The 22,911-nt window shown below is 39.3% G+C and overlaps 1 protein-coding gene across 1 annotated transcript in view; it reads left to right on the top strand.

The window, feature by feature from the left end:
* The window catches only part of LOC145986601 (toll-like receptor 2), a 63,258-nt gene that overhangs the window by 22,697 nt on the left and 17,650 nt on the right, over window positions 1–22,911 (top strand). The window contains exons 2-4 of the mRNA XM_083120797.1: window positions 2,162–2,478; window positions 17,960–18,989; window positions 21,453–21,627. Coding sequence (XP_082976923.1) covers window positions 2,162–2,478; window positions 17,960–18,989; window positions 21,453–21,627 — 1,522 coding nt within the window. The remainder of the gene's footprint in view (window positions 1–2,161; window positions 2,479–17,959; window positions 18,990–21,452; window positions 21,628–22,911) is intronic.

Here is a 22,911-nt window from a genome sequence, read left to right as displayed (position 1 = left end):
TCGGAGCTCACCTTTAACTGTAGGTCCAGTCCCAATTAGCCTGTGTGTGTGTGTGCATTAAAGTGGACTTCAAACTCAAGTCCACATTGTGGTTGAGGAACGTTTTCATTCTCATATGGGGGTGTATAATAGGGCCGGTCATTATATGTCTAAATAAAACACGATTGTTTCTCATAGCATGTTGTTCCTTTCAATTAAATTTCAAAACCTTTGAACATACAATTAAAAGAGAAGCATGAAAATTGTTTTATTATTAACCTTATTCGGATATACCATTGAGGTGGTTAACGGCTTAATTAATAATATTGTCATACATATCATATCATATCGTTATTACAAAGTAAACTATTAGTCGCAAACGTGAACATGAGCGTAGTTGGTCAGTATAACACCCGATTTTAGAGAGTTCGTAGTGTCAAAACGAGGCATCAAAAAAGAAAGCTTATAAGAAAAATTGTTTGGCTTGAAGAAAATTCGTGCATGACACGCCGCATATTGTGTTTACGTATATTTCAAGACTTGAGACGAAGTTTATAAATCAAGGCGAGGAGGAACGAGACAGGCATTTAAAACTCAAGACGTGATCGAGAACGTGAGACCTTGCAAAGACACTGTAGCAAAGTCTTGTCCCGCTTTGATGCCATCCCGATTCTCGCATTTCATTCAGGTCGAATGTTGGATCTTTGAATGAAATCCGTCTGATGCCGTGGTGTGGTTCCAATCACTCTTGGTGTTGTTCAGTAGTTTAGCAACGGTTTTCTGGAAAATATGCTAACGTATACGCCCATACGTGTGTATTTGTACAGATAATACTTGCAGTGGCGTGCTCAGGGTTTTCGAAAGGGAGGGGTTAAGTACACTTTTTCTGGTAGTCAGCCCTCATGTCGCCATCTTTTCCTGCCTTTCATGCTCTTTTTTTAGGAATACTGTGCCAAAGGGAGGAGTTATAACCCCACCAACCCCCCTTGGGCACGCCACTGAATACATGTATGCACTTTTAAGATAACGCTTCTGTAAATATTAGATTATTTCAAGATTTTTCTCTCCTCCTTCTATTTCTTGATAAAAGCCAATCTCTCTTTGTGTCCGCAGGTCAAAAGAACGCCAACATTCAAGCCGCGTTGCGAGGAACATGTACAGTGGGATCTATGAGTATTACAGTGCAAATTGTCCATGACTATTTTCATTAATATTTCTATTACATCCTATGCGTTTTTAAGCAATGGATTATTATGTATGCTGGTGCAGAAGTTGTCAACAGCTTGTTTTGAGTTTTCTTTTAATTCTTGAAGCTCTTATTGGGTCAAATAAAGTGCACGAACATGGTGATGGACAATTTGCACGGTAATACTCATGGATCCCGCTGTACAGTACAGGGTGAACCAAAATTCGCAATGCATAGGAAAAAGAAATATGTTGCGATGAGAAACAATGTATTCATATAATATGCTGTACGTGGTTACCATTATGATCTCAAGGTAAAGGTAAAAAAGGTAAAGTGCTCCCCTGTGCTTAGTACCACGCCATGAAGGGGTATAAGAGGGGGTGGGGGTAACGCCGCACACTTTCTTGATCCGGTCGTGAGTGGGGGTGATGTGATCAGCATCACGCCCCTGACCGCCTTTACCCCCCAGGGTTTCCCCCAGGTACCCATGTTATTCGACGCTGGGTGGGCGCCTGGACCGCTTCCAACGTTAGAAAAGTTCCCGGATTTGAACCGGCCGGGGATCGAACCCGGGACTTTGAGCATGGTAGTCAGACGCGTTACCGACTGAGCCACCGCGGCCACCTATTATGATCTTAAGACGTTCTTCTTTTGTCAAAGGCATTTTCGAGTATCTGTAAATTAGAAAAGAACACGTTAAAATATAAATAAATATGGAAACTTCACAACATTATAATGTTCTTATGCATTGCGACTTTTGGTCCACCCTGTAGAAAAGAGGCATGTTCAAAGTGTCTGCCGCCTTCAGAGAAAGAGTTGTTGGACTACAAGCAAGTTCAGCAATTATTTTAATAAATGCTATAACAAATTATTTTCCTTGCCTTGTTTTACATATTCCAATACCAATAAGAACCTGTATTTATATTTTAGCCAGGGACTCTCTAAGTCAGTGCAAAAATGGCAATCCAGAGTAATGAATGTGCACTTTCTTTGCAGAAAACCATGCAACGTGGTAGTCAATGTTGCTTCGAGGGTTTGGTTCCCGAAAAAGAAAAACGGTACGTTTACGCCGAAGGAAATCCTGAAGGAGTTGTACATCGACGTTCTGGGAGGCGTCGTGGCGGAGTTCAACGCCAGCCTCAATGACGATGGGAGTTCCCGACAGCTAGTGCAAGTGCTCGGAGGACTGGGTATCGAGAAGATGAGCCTCCCCTCGAGCTACTTCCAACATTTCACCAGCAAGTTCTTCAAAAACATGGTCAACCTCAGGAGGCTGAGTCTCGTCCACTGCAGCATCGACTTCTTCACCGTCGGTAAGTGAACTAGCCAAGTTGTGCCTATAGTATATATTTGATATTTTCTGAGAAGCAGGGGTGCCCACAGGGGGGATTATGGCGCAGGTTGCGCCATCGAGATTTTTTTTCCCCTTCCAATTACATAAAATTCAACATTTATATCTTCTTCCAAAATATATAAGGATGTTTTTAACGTGTAAGAAAAGAAAGTGTTTAAGGGTATTATCAAAGGTGGTGGTGGGAAGGGGGGGGGGGGGATATCCAACTTTGACATATTAGGCCTTAATTGACATGTGGGTTCTGGGGGGATTCTGAATTAAATTTTGGGGGGACAGTATCCAACTCTAGGTCTTAGATTATGGCGGGTATTTTAGTTAGAGTGGGATTGAACATTAAATTGAGGGGATATCCAATTCTTGTGTATTGCTATTAGACTGTTGCGGAAATTCTGGTGTCGAGACTTAGAATTAATTTTTTGGAGGAGGCAATATCCACTCTTCAATATCAACAGTAAGTCTAAAATTGATTGAGAGGTAGAAAGCTCTTGATAAAGTTTTAAATCTTAGATTGTCAAGGGATTTCTGTAGTGGAGAGAGAGTTCGAACATTAAATTTTGGAGACTGTATTTAGCGATATGGTATCCACACGTTTTCGACCCCGAACGTGCCAAAGGAGAAGCTGGAAAAGACTAAGAAAGTATTGACATCCTATTAAATTAATATTCTTGAAAGCCTGCAAAGAAATGCATGTAAAAAATTTCTTGCTCGCTTCGCTCGCATTCATGTGTTGCTAGGATGCGTGTTTGGCACTTTAATTAGATGTATGTCAAGTTTTTATACTATAGCTGCATTACAATACAAGCGATATTCTCGATTATGATGGACGATTTTAGGGGTGGTTTAGGGAGGAGGGGCAGATCAAGTATAATGTTCAGTAAAGCTAAGAAAGAAGTTAGTTTCGGTAGACATGATGTCGTAATTTAATACTTTGTGGGAATTACGATATGGTTTGAGGGTGCAAATGATATGATTTGGGGGGATGCATGATATGTTTGGGGGGATTGTGCCATTGGCCTTGGGGGGGGGGATGGGCACCCCTGCTGAGAAGTGGTGTTTCAAGCTGGACACAGCATGAAACTTTAGAGATATTTTACTATCATAGGTTTCCTCTATTTACAATCAACTGAATTCTGAACAGTTTCCATGGGCTATTCTTCTGGGACTGTTGGCTCAACAAGACCTGGAACTCCTTGAGACTAACTGGGTGGTTTATGCAGGGGCAAAGTCGGAAAAAGTCCCAACCTTTAGATAAACCTCCCAGAGAATCGTACCTCGGTCTCCTTCAGTCAGTCAGATGTCCTATTGACTAAGACCAAGAAAAGCAAACTTGAAAAATGCGTTAAGGAGCAAAAAAAGTAAATGAACATTGGAAATGGAGAAATGAGGAATGAACCTTATTCTGACTCTTTATTTTGCATTACACTTTCTGTTAATTTTCAATATATGTGATTTAAATTAATTTAAAATATTAAAAAAACATTGGTCAAAAACTTACAATATTTGAAGTAATGTTTATGTAAGGCTCAATTTGTCTCATTTATCTTGCACAGAATGGCCATTACAAAGCATAGAATTCCCACTATTAATCCCTCTTCCAAAATTCCATTTATTTTAATTTTTAATCCGTTCACACTGTAATTTGCTCCTCAGCCATAAGGTCTATGCAAAATAAGATGGAATAAGTAAATAAATATATGGCCTCTCTTCATCCATTGATGACACCTGGACTGTGTTCTGACCTTGGTGTGTGGCAGAGCTTCAAGCTTTTCGATTGATTTTTATTACCTTAAAATAAATGCACACAAATGCAAACATCTATCTGCCAGATAGTTTTTTTTTGTTTTATTAATGAATAAAATAATGAAAATGCCTAATAGTGAAATATGGATACACCTTGATTCCTTGGATGTTCTGTCGATTAAAGGAGACATAATTATCACACCAGGCACGTATCCAGAGGGGGGGGCTTAGGGGGCTCGAGCCCCCCCCGAAAGTTTTAGGTTTACACTAGATAAAATGAGGTTTTTGGTTTCTTGTGTGAAATAAAATAATGTGACAATAATTTAAGGAGAGAAATAATTATGGAGGCTAGACGGAGAATGTTCCGTAAGCCTGTTATTGATAACAGTACGTATCCAAGATGGGGCACAGTGGGCTCGACCCTCTCCCCAGGAAATTTTTCAGTTTACGTTAAATAAAATTAGGTTTTTGGCTTCTTGAATAATGTGAAAATAATGTAAGGAGAGAAATAATTATCGAGGCAAGATGGAGCATGTTTTATACCCCTGTTATTGTTAATAGCACATATCCAAGGTGGGTATGAGGTGGCTCGGGCCCCCTTTCAGGAAATTTTTCAATTTACACTAGATAAAATTAAATTTTTGGCGTCTTGAATAATGTGAAGATAATAAATTTATAAATCTGAGAGAAATAATTATCTATACAAGACGGAGAGTGTACTATAACCTTATTACTGTCAATAGCACATATCCAAGGTGGGAATCAGGAGGCTCGAGCCCCCCTTCATGAAATGTTTCTGTTTACACTAGATAAAATTAGGATTTTGGCTTCTTGAATAATGTGATGAAATTTTGGGAGAAATAATTATCGAGACAAGACGGAGAATGTTCTATAACCCTGTTATTGTTAATAGCACGTATCCAAGGTGGGGTTGAGGTGGCTCGAGCCACCACCCCAGGAATTTTTTTATTTTACACTAGATAAAATTAGGTTTTTGGCTTTTTGAATAATGTGACGATGATTTAAGGAGATAGACAATTATCGAGGCAAGATGGAGAATGTTCTATAACCCTGTTGTTGATAATATTGCACGTAAACTTTTCTTGCGCTTTCGGTGTTGTCGCAGCGCACTTGAGCACTATGTAGAGACTTGTCAGCATTTTTTGGAAGCTGCACAACAAAGGTAGCGCCACACGTAGGGCGATTCGTTGTAATTTCTAATCTCTGGAAGGCGGGAGAGGGTACGTTCTTGAATGAGAGAAGGAGTCAACTACTGGCAATATTAACGAATCATTTTATCTGAGGATAATGAGGATATAAATACGCGGATTCAATTTTTCGGTTGATCTATACAAAGAATCGGCTAATGAGATTTCAGAGGTAAGTGTGACAATTCATACAGTCGATTGGTGATCAGATCAGTCAGCGTCCTCTGGTTGCTTTATAAGATATAATGATTCGAAAATGAAGACATTGACGACAGGAGAACTTCCGGGGCCTTAGTGTAGTGCTAGTTCGGTTCGAGGGCCGAAGAGATCAAGGCCTGCCCCTCTCTCTCTCTCTCTCTCTCTCTCTCTCTCTCTCTCTCTCTCTCTCTCTCTCTCTCTCTCTCTCTCTCTCTCTCTCTCTCTCAAGTGAATATTTCAGCAGTACCGGATATTGGAGTGGTTTATTAAAACAGAAATAAGCTGCATAGATCAACTGAAAATCAAAGTTTTGAGTGATGATTTAGTTTTGCCAGAACTAAATTTCGTATATGCATTCCGAGAATTTCATGGTATAAAAAATACTTTTGTTTAAGCCAACTGGGTTCGAAACACATTCAAACACTTAACTTCCATAAAGAGACAGCCGAAAATTTTATGAATGTCGAGAAGAGAAAGCAAGAAGATGTTGCATATGTAGAGATTTTAGGTGGAAATTGCAGGCTCTACCAGGACCCAAAGCAGGGCTCTACCAACTGATCCACCTAGCCATCCTTGACTTCAACCGATTTTCGTTAAAATGTCGACATAGTACATGTCCTGTGTATATAAAATCGTAAGGTGTTGCCTGTATAGTGAACAAGCACAGAAAATATAGGAGAGAGAAGAAAACTGAGGAGCATTCCCACCGGTTTAGGAGAATTTTTTTCTGTGGTCAACAAGAGCTACTACTTCGAGGTGACAATGACAGTGGCCTAATAAGGGAGATTTCACACCATGTCGCCTGAAGATTAGGTTTGTGCGGCCTTTTGTGTCGCTACGGTGTGAAACGTTGCTGTTGATTGGCCCATTCCAATCGACATGTATCGCGTGTCCCTTCGGTCTGAAATCTGCCTAAGTCTTGAAAATCCAAGTCACAAGGACGGAAAATTAGGGCCTTGTTAAGGTTAGGTGTGAAGGCAGGCAGACGACAGCACCCTAACGGATCATATCCAAACCTGCAGGAAGAACGCATCTTACTTCAATCTCTAATATGGAATGATAAAAACTTCTGGTGAGTTGATTTTAAAAAAATGTGTCCGAGATAAAGAGAGGCGTGCTCAGGATTTTCGGAAGGGAGAGGGGTTACACATACTATTTTTGGTGATCAGTCCTGATTTTGCCATTTTTTTCCTGTCCTTGGCGTTCCTCTTTTTCTTTTTTTTAAAAAAAAGGAATACTGTGTCAAATGGGGTTATGACCTCACCAACCCTCCCTTGGGCACGTCACTGGAGATAAATGAGTAAACATTTGATCATACTGGGAGACGAAACATTAGATGTGTTGGGAACGGAAGGGTTTTCACTGTGCATTAATTGTTTCGTGATCCACCTGTATTCGAGAAGACTTCCTTTGTTTCGTGCCGATATATGACAAGACAGCGGAAGCTGTGACAGGCATTTTTGAATACTTGTGAGTGCTAAGGCCTGAATCTGAACAATTTGGTGGGTTTCGGCTTTTATAAGAGCTGCAAACATGGGAGGACAAAACACGTTAGTGGTGTTCGGGCTCGAATCAGAGATACATATTCGAGAGTTGTCTGCGTCCAGTTCTCAGCCCACAATTTGAATCTGGCGTTGTCGAGTGGATTGGCCATCCCGTGCATGTGTAACAGCTTCGTAAAAACACTCAAAGACACCATAGATGTTTTTATGCCTGATGAGAAGAAATGGAAAAACACACATACTGAGATGGTTCCGGCACACAATGTTAATGCATGGAAACAGAGGAGTCGAGTGGTAAAAAATGTTCCGATTTCACGTTCTGATTAAAATGACAGCCTTACAGTGGCGACGATTTAGGGGATAGTTGCTCCCCATTTTTTATTTTCTTGCCTCAACATTATGGCCTCTTAATGTTAAGCCTTGTCTACCAAGAGAAAGTAAACTTTCCTTGCAATGCCCTTGCCCCCCCCCCTTCATTTGGAACCCAATTGCCACCACTGGTCTTGAACATGCAATTGTGAGGTTCTTACTATACCCCTTAAAGAAATGGTGTTGAGCTTCCCCCCAAAGGAATTCCTGGATAGTGCCTGTATCACACATAGAGCTATGTCAAATGGTAGGGATAAACTTGTTTCTTGACAAATGAAGCTTGATCTCTGAATGTCTCGATTTTATATCTCTTTCAGGAACTTTGTCTACACACACACACACACACACACATATTGTACTTCAAGGTGAAATGAAGAAAAATCAAGAAATCAACTACTTGAAGGACTTCTCAATTCTAGTTTTCTGTATTCCGATAGAACTAAAAAAATGCTATTGTTAACAAATTCAACTGCATTATTTGCTGTGATGCATTCAGAAGTAAGATGATAGCATACAGTTGCCCTCACAATACTGAAATTCACAAACATTGGCAAAACAATTTGACTGCATTTACTCTCAGATTGAAAGTGAATATTAAGTATTGTCATGAGCAGATTATTCAATTAAATGATAATGTGATGCCTACATCAAGATTAAATACAGGTTGGACTTCTTTTGCCTCACTAATTGTAGGTGTATCACTATGTTTTAGGTCTGTAAAAACATTATGAATTACTGCATGTAGGTAGAAACCATCACAAATTTTCAAATTATTTCTAAAAAAATTGTTATATATTTAAATCTGATATCCTGTATAATGATAATGATATATGAACCAAATGTTACATTAGGTAATATGACAGTAAATCACGTTAAAACAGTCAAATTCCTGGGAGAATGGATTCACGAAAGCTTAAAATGGGACCCACACATAGATCACCTTTCCGCAAAACTAGGCAAAATTATATTTGCCATTAATACATGGAAATCAATATCAAACTTAGAAACATTGAAAATACTATATTAGGCCTACACCATGTTTCAATCCTTATTAACATACGGTATAATCTTCTCGGGAAATTCCACTAATAGTAATAAAATTTTTGTGCTGCAAAAGAAAATTGTCAGAATTATTTATTTATTTATTTTAATTGAAACACAACAGGCGCATGCCCAATTACAGTGTTCAATATGGGATGACACCATTACATAAACAAGAACATAACTAAGAAAATTAACAAGAAATATGAATGACGCAATATACCTTTTACATTTAAAAACAATTGTGAGAAGAAATTAATTATTAGATTATAGAAGCAAAGGGAATACAGAGACAATACAATAATAAATGAAGCTAAACTGTTGGATATAACCTTACAAGCTGAATGAAAACCAAAATTCAATGAACAGAACAAAACAAAACATACAGAAATTCAGCGAATAGATCTTATGTTACAATTACATTTAAATAGGTCTACGCTTGGATTATTCTTAGAAACTGAATTAAATAACTTGCACATTCTCCTCATGGGTTCAGCTTCGGTCATTTTTGTTCTTCCAAGGGGGATTTGAAAGAGATCAGTTCTGGGCCTTAACATACAGTTTAGCACATAAAAATTTAAATTCGACAACAGATTAAAAGAATCTATTTTACCATTGATAAGCTTGGAGAGAAAAGTTATTTGACTTATTTGCCTCCTTTCGTCGAGTGACGGAATATTAAAGATTTCGCGTAATATGTTGCTAGGAGTGAGTTTTGGATATGTACCATCAAGTTTAAATAGTAGATATCTGAGAAATTTATTTTGAAGCTTTTCTAATTTTTCGATATCTTTCTTGAATTGCGGGTTCCAAACAAGAGAAGCATATTCGAGTTTAGATCTGACGAGCGTATAATATACAAGGCACGTCCAGAAAGTAAGTTCCGTTTGGTAATAAAATTAAATTGTGTACAGATACAGAAAAGTTATTTATTGCACAAAATTCTACAACTCTTAAACTACTTTTCCACATAACTGCCGAAATTTTGCAGGCATTTGTCATAGCGTGGCACAAGTTTTTGTATACCTTCTTCATAGAAATTTGCCGCCTGTGTCTTCAACCAGTTGGAAACAGTTTCTTTCAGCTCGTCGTCATTGTTGAAGTGTTGACCGCCAAGGAAAGACTTGAGATGTAAGAACAGATGAAAGTCGCTAGGAGCGAGGTCAGGGCTGTACGGAGGATGGTCAAACACGTCCAAATCCCTGTAGGAGGTTTTTCGTCACATTTGCAGTGTGTGGTCGCGCGTTGTCGTGAAGAAAAACAACACCTTTTGACAGCAATCCTCGACGTTTATTCTGTATTATTCTGTATTATTATTATTGCGCAATACAGAATAAGCGTCGAGGATTGCTGTCAAAATGTGTTGTTTTTCTTCACGACAACGCACGACCACACACTGCAAATGTGACGAAAAACCTCCTACAGGGATTTGGCTGGGACGTGTTTGACCATCCTCCACGTGTTTGACCATCCTCCGTACAGCCCTGACCTCGCTCCTAGCGACTTTCATCTGTTCTTACATCTCAAGTCTTTCCTTGGCGGTCAACACTTCAACAATGACGACGAGCTGAAAGAAACTGTTTCCAACTGGTTGAAGACACAGGCGGCAAATTTCTATGAAGAAGGTATACAAAAACTTGTGCCACGCTATGACAAATGCCTGCAAAATTTCGGCAGTTATGTGGAAAAGTAGTTTAAGAGTTGTAGAATTTTGTGCAATAAATAACTTTTCTGTATCTGTACACAATTTAATTTTATTACCAAACGGAACTTACTTTCTGGACGTGCCTTATAGCAAGAGAAATGTTTCCTTTTTACTAAATTGATGACCCATTCTCATTATAAATCCCAAATTTCTGTGAGCTTCGCTTAAAATGCGGGCAATATGTGATTGGAATGTTATCTTTTTGTCAAAAGTGACCCCTAGGTCGGTAACTATATTCTCACTTTGTACTAACACATTAGAAATAGTGTATGAATGTTGAATAGGGTGTCTGTTGTGGGTGAATGATACAAGTTTACATTTCTTTAGGTTTAGCCTGACTTTATTAATTTCACACCACTGAAGCAAGTTATTCAGCTCTTCATGTACTATTGTACAGTCATCAGCGTTTTCGATATTTTTGTATATTTTAACATCATCAGCAAAGATTAATGTCTCACATTTTGTGAGTAGTTCTGGCAAATCGTTTATAAAAATTAAATATAGCAAGGGACCAAGGTTCGACCCCTGTGGAACTCCCGAACTGGCCACGAATTCGGTTGATCTGCAGCCTTGATACACGACATATTGTCGGCGGTTCTGCAGATAGGAAGAAAGAAGGGTAATAAGTGGAGGAGAAAGGCTATTGTTGGCAAATTTCTGTATTAATATATCGTGGTGAACTGTATCAAATGCCTTTGAAAAGTCTGTATATAAAACGTCAACTTGCCCTTTATTAGCTATACTGGGTGCAATGTAGCTTGTCAGTTCGACAAGATTGGTTACGGTTGAGCGTTTTTGGACAAATCCGTGCTGTTTGGGGGAAAGAATGGGTTTAATATGAAAATATATATGTTTGTATATTATCTGCTCGAAGAGTTTTGCTGGTACTGACAATTTTGCAATAGGCCTGTAGTTACATATGTCAGCCTTATCAGCGGCTTTGGGAATCGGACAGATTTCTGTTGGTTTCCACATTGCTGGAAATCTCGAAGTTCTGACAGCCAAGTTGAAAAGGGTGTGAAGAGGGTACTTAAGAATTTCCGAACATCCTTTAATTACATAAGGGGGGATTGAATCAGGGCCGGCGGATTTTTTAGGTTTCAGTTTTTTAATGGCTTCCTCAATTTCATTTAGTGATATTTCAGAGATATTTAAGATACTAGGAAGTGAGTTCATGTTTACATTAGGATGCGGATCTTTGTAGATAGATGGTTCTTTGGAATATACGGATTCAAAATACTTTGCAAAGAGATCTTGGATACTTTCATTATCGTCAATGGTTTTATCATTATACTTAGTTGGCTGCACGGGTGGATTTTTCTTTGATTTTTAATGAAGGACCAAAACTGGTTAGTAACGTGAGCAAGATTGATTTCTGAAGTTTCAATATAGTTTTGGTAAGCTTTACTGATTTCCCATTTTAATTTCGTTCTTAAAGTTTTATACTTAGTTTCGTGATGTGTTACATTTCCCATTCTTTGCTTCCATTTTTTTGTGGTGACGTGATTTTGCTTTCACATTTTTAATAATTTCCCGCGTGAACCAACATGGGTAAGATTTTTTTACAGAGGAGCGAGAGCGAGGAACACATTCATTAAAAAATGCTTTCGATCATTTCATAAAATTTATCAACGGCAATATCTACGTCTTCGCATTCTTTTATTTGGTCCCAGTCAGCTAATTCGAGTTTCCGATACAAATTAATGAAATCTGCTTTCTTGAAATTATATCGTTGGGTGTTTGGATTTAAAGCTCTTTGTTTAGGCATGGTTTGTGTTAAAGTTATTCCTAGAGCCGGATGGTGTTTATCTTCGCTTACCAGAGGCTCTTGGCGAAATATTTTAGTATTTTCAATATTTGTTAAGACTAGGTCGAGAGTTCTACTATTGGCGTTCTGGATGGAATTTTTGCTTTTCAGGTCGTTGAAATCGAGGAAATATTTCAGTTCCCGACATTGTGCGCCTAACGTGAGCAACTCAGTGTTGGAATTTTTAATTTCAGGGATGTTGAAATCACCTGCAATGACCAACGGGCTCCCCAGAGGATAATGTGCAGTTATATGACTAAAGAAGTTCTCGTATACGTCCACGGGAGATGCAGGTTGAATATACACTACACACATGTAACAATCGCGACCAGATTCTGTTTTAAACTTTGTAATTAAACTGCCAATGCTTTGTTCGTGTAAAAGAGCATCGACCATTACAGGATTAAATTTTCTCTTTATGGCGATGAGGACACCGCCACCTAGTGTTTTGCCAGTTTCTAACGTGTTGCGATCTGACCTGAACACGCTATATCTATCGTCGAGTAGTTCGGAATCTGAAACTGAAGAATTTAGCCACGTTTCCGTGCACAAGACCACGTCGTAATTGTTACTCAATACACTTAAAAAGAACTGTTTGGTTTTTGATCGAACTCCTCTCAGATTCTGATAAATTATGTTCATGCTAATTATGTTTTTTTCATTGTCGCACAGAGTTTTGGAAGGGTCAGTTCTAGCAAGATTGATTGACGTCTCCACAAAAGCAGGGACACGAACAGGTGAAATAAACTTCTTACCTGACAAGTTGCGCTGGGCGTGGCTACCTTGACGTCCTCAAAGAGCTCGGAGACCGCTACCTCTTGCCCACTTGCTCCCCCTTCCATCCTGCATTCCTAGATTTCCTGGACGAACGAGGGGTGAGGGTTCTTGACCTCCGCTTTCACTTTGCTCCCGGCGGGGACCAACACTTTGGGCATCGGAAGGGTTGCCAGGGTCAGCTTGCAGATCGCGCAGGGAATATCTTATGTTGTCGACCACAAGATGGCGATAACTAATGTACGCACGGTGACCAGCGTTCCGGGCTCGGTGCATATGTTCTAGTAATCCTTGGCGTTCTTTGCGAGTGGAATAACAGAAGTCTTGCTCCAGAAATATCTTCGTTCCCTTCAGTTTGTTGCGGCATCCAATAACTTTTTCTTTTTCCTTGTATCGCAAAAAGCGACAGACGATGGGACGTGGACCTCGGTTACTGTTCGTGTTAATCCGATGCGCTCTCTGGATGGAATCCTCTTGCAGATCGATGTTTAATTTGTCCTTAATTATTGTTCGCACTTTTGTCTCCGTCTGGCTCCAGTCTTCTCCCGAGTCCCCTTCTTCAACACCGTATAACACCAAGTTATCGCGTCGGCTTCTGTCTTTTGGTCGTCCAGTCTTTGTTCCAGCCAGTTATTTTGTTGAGACAGTTCCTCCACACGTTTCGTAAGGGAGCCAACATCTCTCTGCAGAACGTCCACTCTAGTGACGAGGGTTTTGAGTGAGGTGCCGAATTGCCGAACTTCGGAAACTAAGGAGTCGTTCGAAGCCTTGAGTTCTTGCAGCATTGCTTTGATCTCTCCCATTTCATCACTGGGCCCAGGATTTTGTTCCACACCACCTATCACTAGTAGCACTAAAATCACTAAACCATATGCACAATAACATTGCTTCGATTCAGAGGTACATTCCGCAGACACCTGACATTTCAGGCCTGATTTCACCACGAACATTCCAATCCTGCAACGCCAGGTCTCGGTCGAAACCCCCATTGCTTACCACGAGCTTAGAACGGAGCGGCTAGAAAACACGTCCTTCCTCTTCAACTTCTCCAGGCTAAGAGAAATACACCCTGCAGAAGACTGTTTAAAAATTTAGGCATATTACCCTCACCATGCTTGTATATATTTCATCTGCTGATGTATGTAAAAACCGACTTAGACGATTCCTTCAAATGTAACACTCCTCACATAAATATTATACAAGGAATGGCAGCAACCTCACGATACCATCACACAACACCACATTACTTGACAAAGGACCGAAAGTCATGGCTGTTCACTGTTTCAATAACCTTTCAAGTGACATAAAAATAACACAATCAGCTACCTCATATAAAAAGCATGTAAATAAATACCTATTATATCATTGTTTTTATTCTGTTAAAGAGTACCTGACAATAAATTGCAAATTGTCACATCCTAAATGAACTCCTGGGACATGTATATGTATGTATTGATTTTATTTATTATATGTATGTAAATTAATGTAAACCTTGCAACTAACATTAGCAAGAACAAGGAGAATTAATTATAATGTAATCAATGTTTTTTTAATTGTTATGTATAATATCTTCATACTTGTACCTATTTGAAAATAATTATTAACTGTAATGTACTGACATGTTCCATACCATGCGTGGAAAACAACCACTGTACAATGGTCAAAGGAATGAAATAAATCATATCATATGATTTATATTGGTGTTGACATTCAGAGATAACATTTACTTCTAAATGTCGATAGCAATATAGATATAAATAATAATAATAATCCGTGGCACAATAGCCCATGAGGTCCATGGTCTACCTATTGAATGCCAGCCTCACTCCCACCTGCTGAGGTGCGAGACCATCCAACCAGTTACGGGGTGACGTGTGGTCAGAACAACAAACCCCCAGTCGCTGTTGTAGGTTTCCGTGATAGGGTTACCCTACTCATTCGTAGCTCCCCAAGTGGTTCCATACACAGGCCAAAATCTCTGGAGAAAAAATCGTTACACTTCTCTCTAGGAGACTCCTAACTGAGTGCGTCCCACAGTAGGAGTCGTTAGCATGACACCGTAGACTGCACAGCCACACTGCCAGACCAGCAATGTAGATATGAAATATGTTGTTTTAGATGATCTAGTTCAATGATGATCCAAACTGTAATGCTGATTTTATACACGATTCCACATGAGATTTACTTTACACAAATGCAAGATGCAGAAAGAAACTACCATATTTCTGTGCTGAGAATCACAAATGCCATCACAAATGCTGGGTTTTTCCATTCGCATGCGAATTTTACATTGTAAAATCCATTCTCCTTCTGAAACTACTCCTCTGCAGCTATGATTTCTTGAAATGCGTCACCAGAGTCTACTTGGTGCTTGGCAAAACTGGACTCAAGAAAATGGCACATGGATGAAAATGTACACCAATATATGGCAACTGATGTAACTTACTTGTGTTTTCCTAGAGGGATGTTATGCCATTCGTTTATATGCCAATGCATTGGTGCCTTAACTTGACATGATGTAATAGCAAAACTGCCACCTTTAAAAGTGACCACTGGTCACATTGCAAATTACGTTAATTTTTTTTGGGGGGGAGGGGGAGCTCATTGCATAGCTTAGTGTATGTATTGTAAAGGAAGTAATGTACGCATGCACTGACATTTTACAGTAAATCCATCTGCTCACTAAGTATAGGATCATAAACCAATGAAAAATCTTTAAACGATTCAGCCAAAAAGACGATTTGCTTTTTATGCTCAGATACAGAGGCCTGCACAAGACCTGGAGCAGACCCATTCGCGAGACATCGCTCCTAAAATACCATGCAACCTGCGCAACACCCTCGCTTGAGCAGCTTGTATGCCCACCTGCCCAGATCGTTCCTGGCAGGCATTGTAGACCCACCGGGTACCCTCAGTCTTACGATACCTAGTAGGTCTCAGTTCGTTCTTTCCATCAACTGCAGACCCCTCCCTCTGCATGACGTAGTTGCTTCGAGTAGAAACTGCACCGGATCCACACCATTCTGCAGTGTTGCCAACTGCACTAGATTTTCACTACTTAAAAAAGGGAACTCAAAGCTTCGTAAGCCACATCACAAATGAAATGAGATTTACGAATGTTGCTACCCCCCGCCCCCAACACACACACATTGAAATAGGTTTTCCGTGGCACAGGATCCATAAGTAGGTATATGTCGTAAACAACCAATATACGTATATATAGTGATATAGGGCAGGACTGAAACATGTCACGTTCGACGCTGAGGTCGTGAGTCGAACAACACACTGTTCTACTGAGAACGCCAGGGCCGTAGCCAGCCAGGGGCATTGCCGTTACCCTCGTTTGGGGTGGGGTGGGGGGGGCAAGTACTTGGATAAACGTGCCAACAACAACAATCACAATAATAGTAATAAAGTAGCATGAAAGGCATTATTATCCTCATAAATCATGCAAAAAGAGGGTAGAAGTCGGTTCTCACGCATTTGTGTTGAAACAGAGGATTGGAAATATTTTTTTCCAACACGTCAATTTCACATTAGCTAATAATGGAAAACAAGCACACAAACTGTTTTTGAAAGAAAGAAAGTGCAAGAAAAAATCATTCCGAATGTACATATATATGGCATGTAAAATTTCCATCTACAATATTTTCTTTTCACATGGAGCGACGCATTACATAATCAATTCATCCAACTCGTAACAAACCAACATTAATAGCAAATAATATCACGGGCCGCCATAGCATTCTCTGTTTTAAAACTTTTCTCACTTAGATCGTTCGGCGCTCAGGGCCGACTCCCGCTACCCCTTTGCTACGGCATTGAACTTGATGAGACTGTATAATATTTTATAATATATTTCTACTTTCATAAAATTTGAAATCAAGGGGTTGCAATTACCCCTCCATTCCCCCTCTGCAGGTGCCCTTGGCCGTTTGGAAGGAAAATGCAAGAAAAATATGAAAATTAATTCCATCTTGAGTACCCTTTAGCCCTGCTACTCTTTAATTCTGCTAGCCTGTTTTTTCTTGTGCTTTAATGTTTGACCCCCACCCTGACCCCTCCGCTAGACTTAATTTCCGTCCAAGGTTGTGAGCAATGCCCCCTGCCCCCCTCTGGTTGCACCACTGCGTGCCTGGTTAAGGCACCATGCAATGAAAAACAATTAGTTTTCAGTGAGGAGATTTTTGTTTGCTCGATCATTCATTTAGATAAATGAAGCTGTAATATTGCGTGCATTTCCTGGCAATAAGATAAAAACTGCTTACAATGAACTGAAATCACTAAGTATATACTGTAAATTCTCCTTAAAGGAGAGAGCTCCTCCTAGGACTTCGTAGGATTTAGGAGCTACGTAAGTAGGCAACACTGGCTGCAGCCCTCCACGTGGTGATGAAACACCTGGAGCGACACGCTGCCGGAGGGCTGTTTCCTTCCAGCAGGTTTTGCAGGCACCCGGGTCTTGTTAAATGCCCAGTTACCTTGTAAGCGCAGAGCACCTTGAAGACCAAGAACCCGGGTAAAGATGCAAGTCGACTCGTTGCCGTGGGCGGGCAAGCAGGTATACCTGTCCTCGCGAGCAAGCGGGCAGTGTGTAGGTAAAAGGCAGACTATGCAGCCCTCTACTCAGATAGGTTAATCATTAATGGATATACAGTTTAAAGTGGCTTCAGAACCACTAGCCATTGTGCCTCCACTAAAGATCAAATCCCCAGGAACCCTTACAGCGTTACCACAAAGCTAAGTTGTTCACGAGGTACGCTCTTATCACAAGGAGGCATGTAAAGAAGACGAAATAAATAAATAAATAAATAAATAAAAATAATAATATCAATGTTCTTAATGTGCAGTTGATAAAGATTTTCCGACATGCAATGAGGAAAGGATCTTGGACCTTCACTCTTGTAAGTATACCCCCACTCCCCCATTTAAAAACATCTTGATTGCTTTCAGTACAATTATATTCTATTCAAAAACCTGTGCAATGTTGAAATTCTACAATAAAGCTGTACAAAAACCTGTGCAATGTTGCAATTCTACAAACAAAAATAAACAAAAAAGAAGACTTAATGAGGCATTTCTTTCAATCTTTACAGATCATGGTGATGTTCCACAACTGGAATTCTTGGATCTGTCTGTAAACAGGCTAGGAGAGTCCATGGACATGTCGATGGATGTTGCCAAATATGATTCGCTGAGAGTGCTTCACCTGCGTGCCAATCGCTTCACCAACGTTACTCTCGCTCATCTTCCCCTGCCAAAATATCTGGAGACCCTCGATATCTCTCAGAACAACATTGGAGTTCTTGGAGAATATACAATTCCCAGGGGGTTGATACAGCTTCGCCTGCTGAACTGCAGTGCATGTAATGTACACTGGGTAGACAAGAATGCTTTCAAGGCATTCTCCACGCTGCATATAATCGACATCTCATGGAATTACATCAAAACTCTGTCTCCAATAACTTTCAGGGACCTCCGTGAACTGAAGCTCATCAACGCATCCTATAACGGTTTGGAAGTGGTTCCAAATCTGGAGTTGAATGCTTTGGACACACTTGACATATCGTGGAATATGCTGCCTTCACCAGTTAATGTCATTTCTAGAGGAAACATAACATATTTTGATCTGTCATGGAACAAACTTGTTGACTGGTACAGTCACTCCATATTCTCTCATCCTGGTGAAAGCTATGTGCAGATCTTAAACATGTCGAACAACAAAATCTCGACTATCACATCGAGAATGGGACAATCCTTGGAAGGCATAAATGTTGTAGATTTAGGAGGAAACCCTATTGACTGTGATGATTGCTCAACTCTGCAGTTCCAGGAGTGGCTTCACGAGCAGCCTAAGGGACGCATACTCATCAACGGCAGGAGCAGCAAGGTACTGTGTTTGACCCCTGAGAAGTGGATAGGAAAGAACATCATGGAAGTGAAGTTTGGCTTTGGCGTGTGCTACGATACCATACCTTACTTTGTGGGACTTGGCATTTTGTGTCTAATATTTTTAGTTTTGATGATCGCCAGCACTTTTGTCCTTTACAGGCAGCAGATGGGGCAGGCAACTCAACGTCGCAGCAGGCATCCTTGGCGTAGCATAGATGCTTTCATTTTCTCTTGGTAAGAAATTATTCCTTCCTGGTAGTATTTTCTAGATATCTAAGCATGAACACTAATCACATCAATTGAATCCTGGTGGAGGCACATAGTGGTTCGGATCCCACTTTAAACTGTAAGTCCAGTCTTGATTAGCCTTACGTGCATAAAGTGGACTTAAAACACAGACTCAATCAATCACATCAATTGAAGAAGTACTCTAAGCATGATTGGGATTACTTTTATAATTACGATTACTTAGGTGATTTGATAGTATCACTATTTGTGTAGTTATTGATTTTGAAAACTGTAGTAACAAACATATTAATATTTGTATGAACTTTAGCATCAGTGATGCTTTTCTATTCTCATCTTGAAAGAGGATGTTCTCTCTTGAAACATAGTGATCAAATATATAGCAACTAAGAAAACAAATTGGATTATAACCAATTAAGATTGCATGCTATTAATAAAAATATTTCTGATCAATTTATAACTGCAAATGTGCTCTGCTCCATAATTTAAAATATTTTCATGTTTTCACTGTTTGACACTAAATACCATTTGAATTCCTATGTTTGATATATTTTAACATATATTGAAATTACTTTTCCATTCGTTACAAATTAAATTGGACAAATAAGGGTATTATTTTGCATAATACATAGCATTTAAATTTGCAAAGTTTATCAGAAAGCGATCTTGAAATTTAGAAATCATTCTTGCAAGACTGCCTTGTCTCCTGAGTGCAGATCATTTGAAATATTTTGTTGATGAAGGAATTATTTCCTTCTCTAAAAATGCAGAACCATTCTTACATGGGCATTCATTTAAAAGTATATTTGTAGAAATCCTTAGTAGTCGAAGACATTTCTATCCACTATGATAGTTTTTTCCCCTTTTTTTCTATTTTCTTTTTTTGGGGTTGAAGGTGAAATAAACAGCTCATGTACTTGCCCTGATAGGGCTCCCAAAAGATGCCAGTTTCTGTTAAATAATCATTCTGCTTCAACACTCATAATTGGTAGAAACATGTACGATAGTTTCACCAGCTTCTGTGGCTCGGTGGTTAGTATAGTCAGCTACAAAGCCAGGGTTCTCTTAGATTCGAATTCTGAGAAGGAGTGATGATTTACTTTGTATTATTTATCCTCTTCATCGACACTAACAGATAGAAACTTAAAAACGTAAAATATCCAAATATTCAGATCTATATGTTAATTGTACTCTTCACATAAAGATTATCATCCAGTAGATCGTTTTCTATAAAGTTAAAATATTTCAAAATTCATCCTTTAAAATGTTGTATTTTAATTCTACTTCTGACATCTCACTTCTGCACACTGACTTCTCAGAAACTCCAGCTTCCCCTAACTCTCTTCCTCTTACATGTCCAGAAAGTGTGACTCCAATAAGTTGTGTACTTTAATATCTTTATCTTCTAAGCAAACTTGAACCCAGAACCAACCCAAGATGGGTATGAAGCCTGGTGTGTATAAGCGTGGTTTCTAAAATCATACTTGTAAGGCTGAATTCAGAAGATCTAAAAAGACGGAACACATATTACAATTGGTAATGTTTTAAACAGCCTGGTAATTTTATTTTTAGGTAATTTGTAGGTAACATAGCAAGCTGAAATTTACAGATTTATATTGGGGTGCTTAAGTTATGATGAATTTGAATCAAACTATGAGTGGACAAATGAAAAATAAATTTTGAAAATGTTTTTATCTTTCCATTCCTTGCATATCATTAACACTTTAGCTTATTTAGTTATTGCTAATATCAAATTTAATTATTATTCCTATCACTGTGGGCTATTATTTAATCATGTTCAACAATACTTTCAATTATCAGATGCTTATGTGACAGGTATCATTCCATAAATGGATGAATAGTAGATGCATTATTTTTATTGATGTATTTAGAATGAGTTTTCAGTATTGCATATGATTTTAGGAATGTGCTTTTATTTTTTTTGAAGTATAACAAAAATATGTCTTTACGTATCTCACCTTCTGATTATATATTTTAAAATTGCATAAACTTTTTCATCTATGAATAACCTAACATAGAGCTTGGAATGAGTGCAGCCTTTTGTCCTTTCCAAGAAATGCAACAGCTTCTTATATATCGAGAACTTTGCTGTCTTTTCTTATAATCCAAATGTGTTTCATAATGAGAGCATGTCTTCAAAATCTTGGTAATAAGCCTTTTCCAAATCTCTAAAACATATCAACAGCTTCATTTTCTCCTTTGAACAGTCGATGCTTGTATTGCTGTTTTATCTTAGCATTGCATGACTTTGAATGGAGATGAAACTGGAAAAAAAAACTGTTCCAGAGTACTTTAGATCAAATTTTAGTCATATAAGAGTAGGTACCTTGGCCTGTTTCTGAAAGTACCGAGATTGCCAGGGCTACAATAATGATCAACCTCTGGTATTTTAAATTGACTTGATAAATTGTGCATTTACTCTCACTTCAGTGCAAATGACATCCGCTGGGTAGATGACACCTTGGTACCTATCATAGAGAAGGACCGCCGTGGCTTCCGAGTATTTCGATTCAATGCATCTGACTTGCGCAGACCAGTTGATTCATGGATGAGCGAAATTAACAACGTCATTTTTGCAATGTCACGAAGCTTCATGAATGACCAGGTAAGTCAATGTATAGATAAAAAAAGTTGCAGGATTAGTGACAACATTTTTCCTCTTGTTTTGGTACTACTACTACTTTACTTTGGTGGTAGATCAGACCTGCCTCCCTAACCAAACCAACATTGCACAAAAACAAAGATGCAAGGAAATATATGATTAATTTGTTTTGTTGTTTTGTTCTCAAAGTTTTCCTATTCATTACATCATTACAAATATGAGGGGATATCAAAAAGTAATTGAGTAAATCTTTTACAGCCAAATGGAAATGTATTCACAAAAACTCAAATATACATTTTGAAGGTTTAACATTACTCTACTTTTACACATAACATTCATTCACATTTATACATTTGTCCCATCGTGACTCCAATTTTTCGATGCTCATGCGGTAGAAATCATTCAGCTGGATGTGTTAACCAACGATGCACGGCTGTCACAACTTCCGTGTCGCAGCTGAAGTGTTTGCCAGCAAGGTGTTCCTTCAGTGGGCTGAACAGGTGAAAGTCTGATGGGGCCAGGTCTGGATTATATGCTGGATGCTTGAGAATTTCCCAATGCCAGGAATTGACTTTTTGCATCACTGATGCAGCCACATGGAGAGGAGCATTGTCATGGAAAATGATGGCCTCCTCCAGAGATTTTTTTTTGACGTTTATGGCACAGAGCAGCTCATAGACGATCCAGTGTGGCACAATATGCAGCAGCATTACATTTGCTCCTTTTACCCCAAAATCAGCAAGAATGACACCCTGGATGTCCCAGAAAAAGGTTAGCAAGACTTTCGTGCACACAGAGTTGTCCTGAAGGCCGAGTTTGTGTGTTCCCATACCATACTCTGTCACTTTTATTCAGGGGTGTAATGAAAACCCCACAATTCGTCATCGGTAACAATATGGTTGAGGAATGTGTTTCCAACCCTATGGTACCGGAGCAAATGCTCAAGACTGTGTTCCATACGGTCCTCCATATGCTGTGGTGCGAGCTGTCTGACACTTTGCGATACCCAAGTTCTTCATGGATGATGATGTATGCACTGCAATATGAAATGCCCACTGCATCTGCTGCTGTTTGGATTTTTGACCGCTGGTCCTCCTGAATCAATGCCTCCACAGCGTCAACATTGCTCTGTGTGTGGGATGTGCGAGGCCATCCAGCACGGGGTTCATTGAAGACATTTACATTCCCACATTGAATTTTGCGCACCAGATTTCAGGTGGTTTCTGTCATTTTGACCACAGAAACCAAAATTGCTCTCTGCAGCTCAACTGTGTTGAATGAATGTCT

Source organism: Lepisma saccharinum, chromosome 4 (genome assembly GCF_977018435.1).
Source record: "Lepisma saccharinum chromosome 4, izLepSacc3.1, whole genome shotgun sequence".
Taxonomy (NCBI): Eukaryota; Metazoa; Arthropoda; class Insecta; order Zygentoma; family Lepismatidae; genus Lepisma; species Lepisma saccharinum.
This window is presented reverse-complemented; position numbering and strand designations above follow the sequence as displayed.